Source organism: Phoxinus phoxinus (genome assembly GCF_949152265.1).
Source record: "Phoxinus phoxinus genome assembly, chromosome: 11".
Classification (NCBI taxonomy): Eukaryota; Metazoa; Chordata; class Actinopteri; order Cypriniformes; family Leuciscidae; genus Phoxinus; species Phoxinus phoxinus.
This window is the reverse complement of record NC_136886.1, coordinates 552,501-572,166: the sequence shown is the minus strand read 5'-3', so window position 1 is coordinate 572,166 and position 19,666 is coordinate 552,501. Positions and strand designations below refer to the sequence as shown.

Sequence of the window (19,666 nt, the reverse complement as noted above, 5' to 3'; positions counted from 1 at the left end):
GTTATTATTAGTTATCATAAGTTATTATCATCAGTTATTATCATTAGTTATTATTAGTTATTATCATAAGTTATTATCATCAGTTATTTTCATCAATTATTATCATCATTATCATCAGTTATTATCATCAGTTATTAGTTATTATCATCAGTTATTATCATCATTATCATCAGTCATTATCATCAGTTATTATTAGTTATCATAAGTTATTATCATCAGTTATTATCATTAGTTATTATCATTAGTTATTATCATCAGTTATTTTCATCAATTATTATCATCATTATCATCAGTTATTATCATCAGTTATTATCATCAGTTATTATCATCAGTTATTATTAGTTATTATCATCAGTTATTATTAGTTATCATAAGTTATTATCATCAGTTATTACATTTACATTTAGTCATTTAGCAGACGCCTTTATCCAAAGCGACTTACAACTGAGGACTACAACAAGCGAGTCATCGTGAAGAAGCAAAAATAATTATCATTAGTTATTATCATAAGTTATTATCATCAGTTATTTTCATCAATTATTATCATCATTATCATCAGTTATTATCATCAGTTATTATCATCAGTTATTATTAGTTATTATCATCAGTTATTATTAGTTATTATCATAAGTTATTATCATCAGTTATTTTCATCAATTATTATCATCAGTTATTATTAGTTATTATCATCAGTTATTATTAGTTATTATCATCAGTTATTATCATCAGTTATTATTAGTTATTATCATCAGTTATTATTAGTTATTATCATAAGTTATTATCATCAGTTATTTTCATCAATTATTATCATCAGTTATTATTAGTTATTATCATCAGTTATTATCATTAGTTATTATCATCAGTTATTATCATCAGTTATTATCTGCTGATGAATTCACACTTGTGTTTGCAATTTGCAGTGAAACATTGTGTCATTAGTCTGCCAATATTATTTCACACATGACAGTAAATATAAAAAGTTGAGAAATCATAATTGCTCTCATTACAGTATTCAGTTACGCTCTTCTGTCGTCTTGCTTCTGTTTGCATTTAATGTTTTTCTGTGTAAATCAAAGCATATGTACAGTATTTATGTGATGTATTATGTATATGTTTGTTTATATATGCAACAACATTTCCATCGTCTCCAGTGACAATAAACTCAGAGTGACAAAAAACACAAACACTAGATGTCATTTAAATATCTTTATTATTAATATCTAGATATAAAAAGTAGATCTAGATATCAAAAGTCATAGAAATACAAAAATAATTTAAAACATTTAGAAAAATGAAGTGGTTGCAAACAGTTTAAAGTGTTCCGCTATAAAGCCTCCAGCTGAATATGAATATGTAGTTGGACATTTTGCATTAATAATTTATACGGTTAAATAACAAACAATCCTTTAATTTCCTCCATAGATCATCAGATCTTCTTCAGCTGAAGACGTAGCGGCTCAATCTGAGGAAGCTCTTATTCTCCATTTGTTTTCACACAATTCTGACTTTTTTTCCTCAGAATTCCACGATTATATCTTACAATGCCGCATTTTTCCTCAGAATAACGAGTTTATATCTCAAAATTCTGACTTTTTTCCTCAGAATAACGAGTTTATATCTCAAAATTCTGACTTTTTTCATCAGAATAACGAGTTTATATCTCAAAATTCTGACTTTTTTCCTCAGAATAACGAGTTTATATCTCAAAATTCTGACTTTTTTCCTCAGAATAACGAGTTTATATCTCAAAATTCTGACTTTTTTCATCAGAATAACGAGTTTATATCTCAAAATTCTGACTTTTTTTCCTCAGAATTGCGAGTTTATGAGTTACATTTCTGAGAAAAACATAATTGCAAGATAAAAAGTAGCAATTAACTTTTTTTTACTAGTTTGTTATTCCATGGCGGGTCCAGCCACTGATTAGAGGGCTAAAAATATAAAAAAGTTGTGAACCGAGAGTTTGGTGTTTCTCACAGCCGCCCCACTCTCTGCTCCAGCATCTCCAGCTGTCGCTCCATCTCTGCGGGAAGGTCCTGGTTGACCTCGCGCTGGAAGTACGCCCGGATCTCCTCCACCTCGCGGGTCCAGAACTGGGCTGAGATGTGGAAGAGCTGGTCCAGGTCCAGGTCCGACGGGAGACCCCTGAGGTTCAGGTCGACGGGCAGGAACCCGACGGCGCTGGGCATCGCTCCGGCCTCGCCACTGACCCGGCGGAACATCCACTCCAGCACGCGGATGTTCTCCCCGAACCCGGGCCACAGGAACCGGCCCGCCGCGCTCTTGCGGAACCAGTTGACGTGGAAGATCTTGGGCAGCTTGGCCTCGGGACGCTCCTGCATGCTCAACCAGTGGGACAGATACTGGCCGAAGTTATAGCCGAAGAACGGGCGCATGGCAAACGGGTCGTGCATGATGACTTTACCTGGACACAGCAACACACACTTCACTATCTCCACACTTTCAGCCACTTTCTCCGACATGATCACTTATCATTCACTTTCTTACTAGTTTTAAGCTCTCGTTAGTTAAAGTTATAGAGCGATACCGCCAGTGCATTAACTCACCCGTGTGTTCGGCGGCCGCCGTGGCTTCGGATCTCATGGCCGCTCCCACAAACACTCCATGCGACCAATCGAAGGCCTCGTACACCAGCGGGACGCCCTCGGGCCGACGCCCCCCGAAGATCACGGCCTCGATGGGAACGCCTTCGGGAGACTCCCACTGCGGGTCGATGATGGGACACTGGCCGGCCGGCGTGCAGAAGCGCGAGTTGGGATGAGCGCACGGCTCGCCTGGAAGAGGAGAGAGACGCCGTTACCATCAGATCAGCGAGTGTGTGTTTCCCGAAACCATCGTTCTGATGAGCGTTCACAGACCGCAGCGCAGAGGTGTGTGTGTTTGAGTGACTGTATATTTATGTGCTTTATAAATAGATTGTGCTTACCGTCCTCCGGCGTCCAGGGCCGGTTCTTCCAGGACGTCAGGCTGGTTCCCTCGGGAAGGTCCTCGTCCATGCCCTCCCAGAACACCCCGCCGGCGCTGGTCTCCGCCACGTTGGTGAAGATGGTGTTCTGGCGGATGGTGTCCATGGCGTTCGGGTTGGTTTTGGTGGAGGTTCCCGGAGCCACACCGAAGAAACCGTTCTCTGGGTTGATGGCTCTGAGGTTCCCTTCAACACGACAACAGAAGACGTCAGCCGACAGCGAGCACTGCAGTTCTCCTCAGTGAGGAACATGATGATGCGCTCTAGCTGATGCGTTATAACCCTTCCTGACGTCTATACAGGCTTGTCTCCGCCACAGAATAAAAAATAAAAAATGTAATACTGACTTTTTATCTCAGAATTGCAAGATATAAAGTCACAATTGAGATAAATTGACTTTATAACTCCCAATTCTGACTTTATAATAGCAATTCTCGCAATTATGAGATAAAAAGTCGCAATTATCTTTTATAAGGTTTTATTCTGTGGCGGAAACAAGCTTCCATATAGTCAGTGTGTGTTTTGAATGTTTTTAAGGCACACAGCTTCATTTCTGCAATGACCCAACAGCCAATGAAAAAATCCTATTGGGTTTTTGTGGAGGGACCTTACGGTTTTACACCTTCACACACACACACACACACACACACACACACACACACACACACTGAACACTAAACGCACCTCTGCGCTGTCGAACTTCATCCAGGCGATGTCGTCTCCCACACACACACACACACACACACACACGCACACACACACTGAACACTAAACGCACCTGCGCTGTCGAACTTCATCCAGGCGATGTCGTCTCCCACACACACACACACACACACAGAACACTAAACGCACCTGCGGTGTCGAACTTCATCCAGGCGATGTCGTCTCCCACACACACACACACACACACTAAACGCACCTGCGCTGTCGAACTTCATCCAGGCGATGTCGTCTCCCACACACACACACACACACACACACACACACACACACACACACACACACACACACACACACACACACTGAACACTAAACGCACCTGCGCTGTTGAACTTCATCCAGGCGATGTCGTCTCCCACACACACACACTCACTCACACACACACACACACACACACACACACACACTGAACACTAAACGCACCTGCGCTGTCGAACTTCATCCAGGCGATGTCGTCTCCCACACACACACACACACACACACACACACACTAAACGCACCTGCGCTGTCGAACTTCATCCAGGCGATGTCGTCTCCACACACACACACACACACACACACACACACACACACACACACACACACACACACACACACACACACACACACACACACTAAACGCACCTGCGCTGTCGAACTTCATCCAGGCGATGTCGTCTCCCACACACACACACACACACACACACACACACACACACACACACACACACACACACACACACACACACACACACTAAACGCACCTGCGCTGTCGAACTTCATCCAGGCGATGTCGTCTCCCACACACTCCACCTTCCAGCCCGGCAGAGACGGCTTCAGCATGGCCAGGTTAGTTTTCCCACAAGCGCTCGGGAACGCCGCCGCAAAATACTTCTTCTGTCCCGCCGGGTTCGTGATGCCCAGGATCTGCAGGAACACACACACTCATGTCACTCGTTTAACAGAATCAGTGATCGTATCATCTGTGAATGTGAGTGTTTGATGGAGCTGTCAATCTTATATGCAGATATTTGCCTATAAGATATAAGTCTATTTTGCATTAAATGTGAATTAATTTAGTTGCTGTTTTAACATTTTATTACACCTTTATACACAGTGACAGAGGTTATAATCAAAGAACATTAAAAAAACTAATTCATCTGTTTTTGCAAGAAATACATATATATGCTCGATATTGCAAACTTTATTAATTTATTTACATGTATTAAAATGTTGTTTTTATTCAATATATTTAATAAAAAACACATATATGGAGCTTGATATTGCAAACTTCATTTAAATGTATAATTTAAATTATATAATTTTTAATTTTATAATCATATAGTAATTCTGTTATAATTACTTTAGTTAGATATTAGAAGTCTTGCACATTCACAAAAAAAAGCCTAAAAGCAAATAACCTTTTAAAAAATAAGGTGGATAAGACATTAAAATAAAGTGAACTATAGAAGTTTCCTTGGAAGGTGTGTGTCCGGTCAGTGATATGTCCACTGATATCTGCGAGTGACTGTAGTGGAGTGTGCGGTCGATCTGTTGGACTGACCAGCATGTGTTCGGCCAGCCAGCCCTCCTCTTTAGCGATGCGCGACGCGATGCGGAGAGCGAAACACTTCTTCCCCAGCAGAGAGTTCCCGCCGTAGCCACTGCCGAACGACACGATGCTCCTCTGCTCCGGGATGTGGGCGATCAGCGTGAGCTCCGGGTTACAGGGCCAGTTATTCACCAGCGGCTCTGACACACACACACACACAGAGATGGAAAACTAAATCTTTTGTTCATTATTATTATTATTATTTATGGTATTTCTACAATAGACAGAGAGAGAGAGAGAGAGAGAGAGAGAGAGAGAGAGAGAGAGAGAGAGAGAGAGATTCCTGGATCTCACTAGTACTCACTCTTGAGGGGAAGTGGGCATCCGACGGAGTGAAGGCATCTCACGAACTCCCCGTTCCCGAGCGCGTCCAGAACGACCTTCCCCACGCGGGTCATGATCCTCATGCTGGCCACAACATACGGGGAGTCGGTCAGCTCCACACCGATCTTCGAGAGCGGAGACCCGACCGGACCCATGCTGAACGGGATCATGTACATCACACGACCTGAGGACGTACACTGAGTCAGTCTTCAAACGTTACCGGAACGTTACACTGTATCATTCATCAAACGTTACACTGTATCATTCTTCAAACGTTACACTGTATCATTCTTCAAACGTTACGCAAACGTTACACTGTATCATTCATCAAACGTTACACTGTATCATTCTTCAAACGTTACACTGTATCATTCATCAAACGTTACACTGTATCATTCTTCAAACGTTACGCAAACGTTACACTGTATCATTCATCAAACGTTACACTGTATCATTCTTCAAACGTTACACTGTATCATTCTTCAAACGTTACACTGTATCATTCTTCAAACGTTACGCAAACGTTACACTGTATCATTCATCAAACGTTACACTGTATCATTCTTCAAACGTTACACTGTATCATTCTTCAAACGTTACGCAAACGTTACACTGTATCATTCATCAAACGTTACACTGTATCATTCATCAAACGTTACGCTGTATCATTCTTCAAACGTTACACTGTATCATTCTTCAAACGTTACACTGTATCATTCTTCAAACGTTACACTGTATCATTCTTCAAACGTTACACTGTATCATTCTTCAAACGTTACACTGTATCATTCTTCAAACGTTACACTGTATCATTCTTCAAACGTTACGCTGTATCATTCTTCAAACGTTACACTGTATCATTCTTCAAACGTTACACTGTATCATTCTTCAAACGTTACGCTGTATCATTCTTCAAACGTTACACTGTATCATTCTTCAAACGTTACACTGTATCATTCTTCAAACGTTACACTGTATCATTCTTCAAACGTTATGCAAACGTTACATTGTATCGTTGTCCAAACGTTACGGGAACGTCACACTGTATCATTCAAAAACGTTGCGGGAACGTAAAACACTGTATCATTCTTAAAACGTTACGTGATCGTTACATTGTATGGAAATGTTTGTTAACGTTTTCTGCTTAAAACTGCAGTGAACCAAAGACAGTCTCAAAAACACGGTTTGAAATCGCTGGTGTTTCTGACGTCACACACTACCGTGACCAATCAGATCAACGTGTGATCGTCCACCAGTGGATCTCTGAGTGAGTGAGTGAGTGGAGGCGGGGCTCATTTGCATATTCATAGAACCGCGCATACTAAATGAGGCAAGGGTGTCGAGTTAGATTTTAAACATTTAAATATGTCCTGTTGGTGTCAAAGATGAGTTTTAAGGGATATAATGATCGCCTGCAGACGGACTTTAAGGCTCCTGGACGCGGTGTACCTTTCATGCAGCCGGGGAAGCGCAGGTTCATGGCTTTGTCCCATTCCTCGGGGGACATCCACCGGCCGAGTTCACTGACGCCGCCTCCTCGAGGTGAAGGAACCGTGTCTCGTCGCTCCGGCGTCACGATCACCGTCTTACTCTCGACTCGGGCCACGTCTCGCGGGTCTGTGCGCGCCAGCCAGCTGAGGAACACAGACACACTCAAACACCGGAACACTCCTGATCCTGATATCTGCACTCACACACACCGGAACACTCCTGATCCTGATATCTACACACACACACACCGGAACACTCCTGATCCTGATATCTACACTCACACACACACCGGAACACTCCTGATCCTGATATCTACACTCACACACACCGGAACACTCCTGATCCTGATATCTACACTCACACACACCGGAACACTCCTGATCCTGATATCTACACTCACACACACACCGGAACACTCCTGATCCTGATATCTACACACACACACACCGGAACACTCCTGATCCTGATATCTACACTCACACACACCGGAACACTCCTGATCCTGATATCTACACTCACACACACACCGGAACACTCCTGATCCTGATATCTACACACACACACACCGGAACACTCCTGATCCTGATATCTACACTCACACACACCGGAACACTCCTGATCCTGATATCTACACTCACACACACACCGGAACACTCCTGATCCTGATATCTACACACACACACACCGGAACACTCCTGATCCTGATATCTACACTCACACACACACCGGAACACTCCTGATCCTGATATCTACACTCACACACACCGGAACACTCCTGATCCTGATATCTGCACTCACACACACCGGAACACTCCTGATCCTGATATCTGCACTCACACACACCGGAACACTCCTGATCCTGATATCTGCACTCACACACACCGGAACACTCCTGATCCTGATATCTGCACTCACACACACCGGAACACTCCTGATCCTGATATCTGCACTCACACACACCAGAACACTCCTGATCCTGATATCTACACTCACACACACACACCGGAACACTCCTGATCCTGATATCTGCACTCACACACACCGGAACACTCCTGATCCTGATATCTACACTCACACACACCGGAACACTCCTGATCCTGATATCTGCACTCACACACACCGGAACACTCCTGATCCTGATATCTGCACTCACACACACCGGAACACTCCTGATCCTGATATCTACACTCACACACACACCGGAACACTCCTGATCCTGATATCTGCACTCACACACACCGGAACACTCCTGATCCTGATATCTGCACTCACACACACCAGAACACTCCTGATCCTGATATCTACACTCACACACACACACCGGAACACTCCTGATCCTGATATCTGCACTCACACACACCGGAACACTCCTGATCCTGATATCTACACTCACACACACCGGAACACTCCTGATCCTGATATCTGCACTCACACACACCGGAACACTCCTGATCCTGATATCTACACTCACACACACCGGAACACTCCTGATCCTGATATCTACACTCACACACACACACCGGACACTCCTGATCCTGATATCTGCACTCACACACACCGGAACACTCCTGATCCTGATATCTACACTCACACACACCGGAACACTCCTGATCCTGATATCTGCACTCACACACACACACCGGACACTCCTGATCCTGATATCTACACTCACACACACCGGAACACTCCTGATCCTGATATCTACACTCACACACACCGGAACACTCCTGATCCTGATATCTACACTCACACACACCGGACACTCCTGATCCTGATATCTACACTCACACACACCGGAACACTCCTGATCCTGATATCTGCACTCACACACACCGGAACACTCCTGATCCTGATATCTGCACACACACACACCGGAACACTCCTGATCCTGATATCTACACTCACACACACCGGAACACTCCTGATCCTGATATCTACACTCACACACACCGGAACACTCCTGATCCTGATATCTACACTCACACACACCGGAACACTCCTGATCCTGATATCTACACTCACACACACCGGAACACTCCTGATCCTGATATCTACACTCACACACACCGGACACTCCTGATCCTGATATCTACACTCACACACACCGGACACTCCTGATCCTGATATCTACACTCACACACACCGGACACTCCTGATCCTGATATCTACACTCACACACACCGGAACACTCCTGATCCTGATATCTACACTCACACACACCGGAACACTCCTGATCCTGATATCTACACTCACACACACCGGAACACTCCTGATCCTGATATCTACACTCACACACACCGGAACACTCCTGATCCTGATATCTACACTCACACACACCGTAACACTCCTGATCCTGATATCTACACTCACACACACCGGAACACTCCTGATCCTGATATCTACACTCACACACACACCGGAACACTCCTGATCCTGATATCTACACTCACACACACCGGAACACTCCTGATCCTGATATCTACACTCACACACACCGGAACACTCCTGATCCTGATATCTACACTCACACACACCGGAACACTCCTGATCCTGATATCTACACTCACACACACCGGAACACTCCTGATCCTGATATCTACACTCACACACACCGGAACACTCCTGATCCTGATATCTACACTCACACACACACCGGAACACTCCTGATCCTGATATCTACACTCACACACACCGGAACACTCCTGATCCTGATATCTACACTCACACACACCGGGAACACTCCTGATCCTGATATCTACACTCACACACACCGGGAACACTCCTGATCCTGATATCTACACTCACACACACACCGGAACACTCCTGATCCTGATATCTACACTCACACACACCGGAACACTCCTGATCCTGATATCTACACTCACACACACCGGAACACTCCTGATCCTGATATCTACACTCACACACACCGGAACACTCCTGATCCTGATATCTACACTCACACACACCGGAACACTCCTGATCCTGATATCTACACTCACACACACCGGAACACTCCTGATCCTGATATCTACACTCACACACACCGGAACACTCCTGATCCTGATATCTACACTCACACACACCGGGAACACTCCTGATCCTGATATCTACACTCACACACACCGGAACACTCCTGATCCTGATATCTACACTCACACACACCGGGAACACTCCTGATCCTGATATCTACACTCACACACACCGGAACACTCCTGATCCTGATATCTACACTCACACACACCGGAACACTCCTGATCCTGATATCTACACTCACACACACCGGAACACTCCTGATCCTGATATCTACACTCACACACACACCGGAACACTCCTGATCCTGATATCTACACTCACACACACCGGAACACTCCTGATCCTGATATCTACACTCACACACACCGGAACACTCCTGATCCTGATATCTACACTCACACACACCGGAACACTCCTGATCCTGATATCTACACTCACACACACCGGAACACTCCTGATCCTGATATCTACACTCACACACACCGGGAACACTCCTGATCCTGATATCTACACTCACACACACCGGAACACTCCTGATCCTGATATCTACACTCACACACACCGGAACACTCCTGATCCTGATATCTGCACTCACACACACCGGAACACTCCTGATCCTGATATCTGCACTCACACACACCGGAACACTCCTGATCCTGATATCTACACTCACACACACCGGAACACTCCTGATCCTGATATCTGCACTCACACACACCGGAACACTCCTGATCCTGATATCTACACTCACACACACCGGAACACTCCTGATCCTGATATCTACACTCACACACACCGGAACACTCCTGATCCTGATATCTACACTCACACACACCGGAACACTCCTGATCCTGATATCTACACTCACACACACACACCGGAACACTCCTGATCCTGATATCTACACTCACACACACCGGAACACTCCTGATCCTGATATCTACACTCACACACACCGGAACACTGACAAAAGGCTGTTTCTAATCAGATCTTGTGTGTGTAACCCTCTGCTGCTCTTCACATGTCAATCAAACTAAATATTTCAATTAAATTAATGTACTATATTTTAGTTCGATAATGTTTTTTTTATATATATTTTGTGTTTTTAGTGGATTTTATGGCACTAAATTATGTTTACACTATTTAAAATCCATTTATTCACAATATTTCCAACTTAACGCTTTAAAGCACAGACTGAAGTTTCACGACACTCTTCTCACACACGACACTCGGCAGATTATTGCTGAAGTGAAAAAAGTTTTTAAAAAAAGTTTACATTTATTGTTATGAAAAATTTGTAAATATACTATTTTAAATTTTTATAAAATATTAGAAATATTTTCAAAGACATGTTTTACTTTAAAACTATAAGAAAATTAAAGCCATAAATCTAAACAAGTTGTGTCCCAGATGTGAGTGTGATATCTCAGTAAATGATCTTCCAGTGAGTGTGTGTGTGTGTGAGTGTGTGTGTGTGTGTGTGTGTGTGTGTGTGTGGCTGCAGTACCAAACGCCTCCACTAGAGGAAACTCTCCCCCCCGTTCATTTCCAGTGCGCTCATTGGCCGTGAGGAGCACACGTGTGACAATTGTTTACAGGACCATTAACCTGTTCAGATCATGTCCATGGCTTTTGTGTGTGTGTGTGTGTGTGTGTGTGTGTGTGTGTACACAGCAAGTGCCAAAACCTTTACCAAGTTTCGTACCATTTTTTTCATACCAAAACAGATTTTTTTTCTCCATTTTTTTTTTTTTTTTTAGAGCCCCAGAGTGTTTCATCTCTCCACTGATGAGTGTGTGTGTGTGTGTGTGTGTGTCAGAGAGAGGACGGCCCGTACCAGTTGTTGTACTTGTGTAGTTGTGTGATGACGCCCTGTTCCTCCAGCAGACTCAGCACGGCCCGGTTCTCCTCGTCGGACCCGTCACAGATGTGCAGCGAGTCCGGCTGGCAGAGACTCACGCTGTTCTCCAGGAACTCGCGCAGCGCTGGACTCAGGTCCGCCGGGACGTCCTGCAGGACTCGAGACACGGCCCGGTTCTGGGACTGCAGCTGAGGAGGCATGGTGAGCACGGGTCCTGCGACACACACACTAAACTCACACTGGTGCTCGAAACACTCACAGACTCATCATACAGGAACAATCATCCTTTTCATAATTAATCAGCTCTTTATTGTGGTGGAAAATCTGAATTTTTCATACTTTTTACTGTTAAGTTGTATTAATTTGGTTCTTTGTTCTATTCTGAAACTATTCTTTTATTTGTATTATTAAGATGTCTGTCTAAACTAAAACTAACACTAACATAACCATTAATGAAACTAACTAAACCTAAACTGAGATTTAAAGCACAATTGAAACCGATATTATAATAAAACACAACAAAAATGCAAAATTTAAAAATGCAAAACTATAATAACTTTGCAAGTTACACACACACACACACACATCATCATCATATCTATATCAGTTATAAACCCCAATTTATACAATGAAACATTAATATTATACAATTAATTTCTATTTAACAGTATTATATTTTATTCTGCTTCCTTCAGTAATGTACTGTAATCAGAAAACATTCAAAAGTAATGTTCCATAATGTTTGAAGATAACAATAAAATATTCCCACATAACGTTTTTAAAAAGCTGCACATTTTTGAACATTAAGAAATATAGTTTTCATAATTTAATCATTGGAACTTTGATGTACTGTTAAATGCATTATTTACTTTTTAATAATGTAATAGTTAACATGTTTATTGTTTAATCAAATGTAATTCAACAGATTAATAACTAATATTGTTATATATTATAATATATAAATATGTATTTATTAATAACTAAGTCCGTACTAAAGGCATTACTAAAGATTTTAATAACTTCATAGCTGTGCCCTGGCAACCACTTAGGGCCCCCTAGCAACCATAAAACAACATTTACAAGTTTGGCTTTTTTGACTCATAGATTATGAGATGATATTCAAATGCCCGGTTTGCAACACCTGCACTTAAATATTATTCTTGACCACGTGGAATAAAACAATCTCCTCCACTGCACATTATGAAAGTTATGAAAGTTGAGCAAGTTTACCTTAAGTGTTGTAGAAGTAAATCAGCAGCTCTTCGTCAGTCAGTGAGGATGAGGAGGGTCATCAGTTCTGCTCTGTGTGTGACAGTCAGTCTTATATACAACACACACACACACACACACACCGAACGAACGCATGTCGTGGCTTCAGTTAATCATTGAATCATTTCTCAGTTCGTTTGGGAAAATACCTGATCGGACTGGAGCCCACATCGACCTTTGACCCGTTCCGACGTGATGCAACAGCTGAACATGCGACGTCACGGGGGGGGAGTGACGTCACGTGCAGCTCGCGCGCTGATTGGTCGGTGAGCTGGAGGCTCGTCCGCGCGCGCACTCAGCACTTTCTGCGAAATGACTTTCATCACTTTGAACATTTGATTTCTGTAAATGAGTAAAGATGTTCTTCATCTGCAGGACGTGAAGTGAACGGAGTGTATGAAGCACTAGAGCAAAAGCTTGATTTATTTCAGTGTTACTGGAAGAACTGAGAGAACCTTAACAGATAAAGTTCCCAAGCATGAAGAATAAGTGTAAGTTGCCTATATTTTACGCATAACTGGAATTGGACATCAGCTCGCCATGAAAAATAAGATATATATGGAGAAAAACAAACTCTCCGGATAGAACAGGACAGATGAGTGTGTGTGTGTGTGTGTGTGTGTGTGTGTGTGTGTGTGTGTGTGTGTGTGTGCGTGTGTGTGTGTGTGTGTGTGTGTGTGTGTGTGTGTGTGTGTGTGTGTGTGTGTGTGTGTGTGTGTGTGTGTGTGTGTGTGTGTGTGGGTTATCTGAAGACGTGTTCTGGAGACACACACAGCAGAACACAGAAAGATAAGAGCCGGACGACTTTAACACATCTGATAATCTGATCGATGAACATCTGCATGTTATACAACCGCTCGTGACTTCAGTTATCAATCATATTCTCATATTCTGTTTATCTCCTCAGATCATCAGCTGTACCTCATGCACTGTACTCATTCATATATTTATTACTGGCCATAAAACTGTTGCAAAAACATGTAGTTATGAGTATGACACCAACATTGTGGATACCAGTGAAAATCCATAATTCTCTATATTCCAATTTCCGACTCCACGGCTAAACTAATATTTAAAACATTATTAAAGACAAGTGAAGAGTCAGCAATGAAGTAGGAACAAATAATCAAATTACAAGCAAAAGCACAAATAAATACAATATTACAAAGATACAAATTAAATAAAAAGTTTTTTAAGTATTTAACGGCAGGACAGAAATTTAATAAAGTGAACAAATGTAAAATAACACTGCATTTTGTTCACTGTAAATTACACATCTATTAATTAATCCTAATTAAAGTTCCAAGAGTTATTCATTGAGGAGTGATTATTCCTTTGTTGTGTGATTATTATAAACACAGAGGAATATGAGCCGCTAATACACGGATGACATGCATTCACAGTCGCAACTTTTTTTATGCAAGATACTATTTTTTGACTCAATTGCGTGTGAATGTGTGAAAGATGTGCAATCAGTTTAGTATTCTTGCACTTCACATTAGCACACACAAAACACTCTTCTTGCGCTTGAATATTTAATGGTCAAAAACTGGTGAGGATGCAGCGCTCATGCGTTGTTAGAATTCATAAAAACTTTGACTCGCCGACTCCGATTAATACTCGAATCTGTTTATGGCGCTGTTATTAGGCCCTGATTTCTACATGTCAGTGTGAGGAACTCAACTCATTATATGTAGTTTCTTTTGCATGGGCTTTTTTTAGTTTTATTTGCTTCCCAAAAGTTGGGAACATTTTATTTCAAATATTTAATCAAATATTTTTAAATATTTTATTTCGTCACTTTTTTTGTTTTTCTCACACAATTTTTTGAAAACTGTTTTTAATACACTGGAGAGATAAGTTGATAAACGCGGTTGAAAATAACAGTTCCTGCGGAGATGTGCAGTTCTGACACCAGTGACTCGGGAAGAGCAGATAAGCGATGTAAAACACTTGTGAATGAACACACACACACACACACACACACACACACACCTCACATATAACCTTGTCAGGTGTGTGTGACTGCGATGCTGGATGCTCTTTGAGCTCTTCATGTTCATCATCATATAAGCGGCTCGATCACCAGCGCTCTGCGACTGAACCCAGTACGTGTCGGCCTCTGAACACACATAATCATGTTGCAACTACACTGTAAGCATTTGTTTTGATATCTTGTTTACCAGCAGTTATGATGTGGAATCATTTACAGCTTATGGACACATGAATCGTTCACAAAAAACAGCGTTTCCAGCAACATTTTTTTTGACACAGTAGATCATTTAAAAGCAGGAAAATATCTCAAATTCATCAGTTTAGTCATCAGATCAAGTCACTTGAACTTTGAGAAATACTACAGCGATGATATCATATAATAATGCACAGAACTTTATTATAAACCATGTGACTGGATGATATTTATAATCATATTTTGGCATGGTTTGCCAAAACGGAATGGTTTTTCATTTTTTTTTAAATGACCACATTGATGCCATGGACTTCATTGCAGTGAACGGACCATCATTCTCAGATACCGGCTCGTTCCTCTGCCGGCGAGCGCCACCTGCCGTCCGAACCACTCCTGCACGCGAATGAGTGGAGTGGCTTTAGTGAATATATTATTTTATTTGTTAGTATTTAAAACAATCTCATATTCAAATTTAAACACAAAAAGTAATATTTAAGCATTGACTGTAGCTGTTTCACGAGGCTCTAAAACGTGATCGTTTATTAACTTTTATTACACACTTTTATTAATATTTTAAAAAGCTCTAAATATTTTAAACAAGCGGCTAAAGTATGTGCAACCACAGACTCATTCCGGCGCGATCATCATCACACAATCTTAGTTCCGCTTGACATTCGTTCCACGGCTCGAGTGCCCGAAGCGAACCGGGTCATGAGTGCCGATAACTCCCGATCTGATGTTCTTCTGCCGTTGCGGAACCTCAGTAACTCGGTGAGATGCAGCAGAGATCGCGTGAGAGGTATGAGGACAACCTGACTCTTTATTTCACCACAGACGCTAACATTAGCTGTGTTGTGTAACGGCTAACGGCTAACGGGTAACTGTGTGTTCGGCGCGATGACAGTCCGATATAAACAATATATTAAAGACACACACACACACACACTCTCACTCTCTCTCTTACACACACACACACTCTCACTCTCTCTCTCACACACTTTCTCTCTCTTACACACACACACTCACTCTCTCTCTCACACACTTTCTCTCTCTTACACACACACACTCACTCACTCACTCTCTCTCTCTCTCTCTCTCTCTCTCTCTCTTACAGACACACACACTCTCTCTCACACACACTTTCTCTCTTACACACACACACACATACACACTCTCTCTATCTCTCTCTCTTACACACACATACACACTCTCTCTCTCTCTCTCTCACACACACACTTTCTCTCTCTTACACACACACATACTATCTCTCTCTCTCTTACAGACACACACACACACACACACTTTCTCTCTCTTACACACACACACTCACTCTCTCTCTCTCTTACAGACACACATACTCTCTCTCACACACACTTTCTCTCTTACACACACATACACACTCTCTCTATCTCTCTCTCTTACACACACATACACACTCTCTCTCTCTCTCACACACACACTTTCTCTCTCTTACACACACACACACACTCTCTCTCTCTCTCACACACACACACTTTCTCTCTCTTACACACACATACTATCTCTCTCTCTCTCTCTTACAGACACACACACTTTCTCTCTCACACACACTTTCTCTCTCTTACTTACACACACACACACACTCTCTCTCTATCTCTCTCTCTTACACACATACACACTCTCTCTCTCTCTCTCTCTCTTACACACACATACACACACTCTCTCTCTCTCTTACACACACACACACACACTCTCTCTCTATCTCTCTCTTACACACACACACACACACACACACACTCTCTCTCACAGACTTTCTCTCACACACACACACTGATGGACTATAATGTGTGAAACTCAGTGTTTATTATAACACTCTTGATGTTTTCAGATGGAGAGTCGAATGAATCCAGCGGGACGTTCAGCTTGTCAAACTTCTGGGAGATTCTGAGTTCGGTGACGATCTTAATATGAATATGAATATTATTGATCTGCGCAGGGACTTGACTCGTGTTCTTCTCTTTTCACAGATGATGCTGTAAAAGCAACGTCTCAAGAAGCAACAAAACTCAGTTTAATCTTCTCGAAGCCGCCGTCAGAGGAGGTGCGTCAGACTGACCTTTGACCCTCTTCAGAGTATCAGACTGACCTTTGACCCTCTTCAGAGCATCAGACTGACCTTTGACCCTCTCCAGAGCATCAGACTGACCTTTGACCCTCTTTGACAGCTGTCTGTCACCCAGTGCTGTGGCCTGTAATAGTGTTGCTCTGTGTCTCACTCCAGGACTGTGCAGGAATTGCTGAATGTGTCCAGAAGAGTGTGTTGACCTTGTCCACCGTTTACTTCTGGTTACCAAAGAGCCAGGGTAACTATACCACTAATACCACAGCATTATAACCTATCATGACCTCAGCAAGGACCCAGATAAGGTGAAAGGTCAGATCTGCACCTGACCTCACAGCTGAAAACCTACTTTTCCTCACTTTTTAAAAATAATAAGTAATTTTTGCCATGTTTTTTTATGTATTCTAGGAATGTTGTCTGTTTTAATTTTCTACATGTCTCTTCTCCATATCCGACGTGTTCTTGTTTTATGAAGCTTTGTTGTGCTATATAAATAAACTTTGACTTGACTTGAAAGTCCTTTATGTTAAGACCACTATTGTCAAACACGATTGACAGTTTGGATTAGCGGTATGGTTCTGTTCTGAGCGGCCTAGCATGGATAAGAGCAGCAATAACCTCCTTACGGTAAACAGAACAGAACTGACGCTGCGCTTGATGTTTGCTTTAGGAGTGACGCTGAGGAAGGCGGTGCGAGACGCGACGGTGGAGGTGCTGGACGAACTCCTTCAGCTGATGGAGGTCATTCTCTCCTCTCCTGTGCACAGGTGACCCTACCTGACCACACCTGACCACTCCTGACCACACCTGACCACACCTGACCACTCCTGACCCTACCTGACCACTCCTGACCACACCTGACCCTACCTGACCACACCTGACCACTCCTGACCCTACCTGACCACACCTGACCCTACCTGACCACACCTGACCACTCCTGACCACACCTGACCCTACCTGACCACTCCTGACCCTACCTGACCACACCTGACCCTACCTGACCACTCCTGACCCTACCTGACCACACCTGACCCTACTTGACCACTCCTGACCCTACCTGACCACACCTGACCCTACTTGACCACTCCTGACCCTACCTGACCACACCTGACCCTACCTGACCACACCTGACCCTACCTGACCACACCTGACCCTACCTGACCACTCCTGACCCTACCTGACCACTCCTGACCCTACCTGACCACACCTGACCCTACTTGACCACTCCTGACCCTACCTGACCACACCTGACTACACCTGATCACACCTGACCACTCCTGACCCTACCTGACCACTCCTGACCCTACCTGACCACACCTGACCCTACTTGACCACTCCTGACTACTCCTGACCACACCTGACCACTCCTGACCCTACCTGACCACACCTGACCCTACCTGACCACACCTGACTACACCTGACCACTCCTGACCCTACCTGACCACTCCTGACCCTACCTGACCACTCCTGACCCTACCTGACCACACCTGACTACACCTGACCACTCCTGACCCTACCTGACCACTCCTGACCACACCTGACCACTCCTGACCCTACCTGACCACTCCTGACCCTACCTGACCACTCCTGACCCTACCTGACCACACCTGACTACACCTGATCACACCTGCCCACACCTGACCCTATCTGACCACACCTGACCCTATCTGACCACACCTGACCCTACCTGACCACACCTGACCCTACCTGACCACTCCTGACCCTACCTGACCACTCCTGACCACACCTGACCCTACCTGACCACACCTGACCACTCCTGACCACACCTGCCCACACCTGACCACTCCTGACCCTACCTGACCACACCTGACCCTACCTGACCACTCCTGACCCTACCTGACCACTCCTGACCCTACCTGACCACTCCTGACCCTACCTGACCACACCTGACCCTACCTGACCACACCTGACCCTACCTGACCACTCCTGACCCTACCTGACCACTCCTGACCCTACCTGACCACTCCTGACTACACCTGACCACTCCTGATCACACCTGACCCTACCTGACCACACCTGACCACTCCTGACTACACTTGACCACTCCTGATCACACCTGACCACACCTGACTACACCT

General features: G+C 43.6%; 2 protein-coding genes and 1 long non-coding RNA gene across 3 annotated transcripts in view; 1 reads left to right on the top strand and 2 right to left on the bottom strand.

The window, feature by feature from the left end:
- Positions 1-1,194: 1,194 nt before the first annotated feature.
- On the bottom strand, positions 1,195-13,328 carry pck1 (phosphoenolpyruvate carboxykinase 1 (soluble)). Its single transcript, XM_079628257.1, has 9 exons — positions 13,240-13,328; positions 11,986-12,223; positions 7,071-7,255; positions 5,602-5,805; positions 5,250-5,437; positions 4,450-4,612; positions 2,948-3,172; positions 2,568-2,795; positions 1,195-2,425 (listed from the first exon to the last, which is right to left on the bottom strand). Exons 2-9 carry the CDS (start codon positions 12,207-12,209, stop codon positions 1,974-1,976), a joined length of 1,869 nt encoding a protein of 622 aa, XP_079484383.1. The 5' UTR covers positions 12,210-12,223; positions 13,240-13,328; the 3' UTR covers positions 1,195-1,973.
- Positions 3,342-4,434, bottom strand: LOC307006840. Its single transcript, XR_013799525.1, has 3 exons — positions 4,331-4,434; positions 3,906-4,129; positions 3,342-3,670 (listed from the first exon to the last, which is right to left on the bottom strand). It is a non-coding gene; the product is annotated as an uncharacterized lncRNA (long non-coding RNA).
- A 2,452-nt stretch (positions 13,329-15,780) lies between the features above and the next one.
- ccndbp1 (cyclin D-type binding-protein 1) overlaps positions 15,781-19,666 on the top strand; it is a 13,576-nt gene continuing 9,690 nt past the window's right edge. Inside the window, exons 1-5 of the mRNA XM_079628256.1 lie at positions 15,781-16,265; positions 17,334-17,393; positions 17,473-17,546; positions 17,727-17,808; positions 18,238-18,334. Of these exons, the coding sequence (XP_079484382.1) occupies positions 16,178-16,265; positions 17,334-17,393; positions 17,473-17,546; positions 17,727-17,808; positions 18,238-18,334 (401 nt within the window). The 5' untranslated portion in view covers positions 15,781-16,177. The remainder of the gene's footprint in view (positions 16,266-17,333; positions 17,394-17,472; positions 17,547-17,726; positions 17,809-18,237; positions 18,335-19,666) is intronic.

Bases quoted from the DNA above. Each gene is read 5' to 3' on its own strand.
- pck1 (XM_079628257.1), bottom strand. From the start codon at position 12,209: ATGCCTCCTCAGCTGCAGTCCCAGAACCGGGCCGTGTCTCGAGTCCTG. The intron at 5,438-5,601 runs GTGAGTACTAGT...TGTGTGTGTCAG, and splicing joins ATGCCCACTTCCCCTCAAGA to AGCCGCTGGTGAATAACTGG. The intron at 2,426-2,567 runs GTGAGTTAATGC...TGCTGTGTCCAG, and splicing joins GGCGGCCGCCGAACACACGG to GTAAAGTCATCATGCACGAC.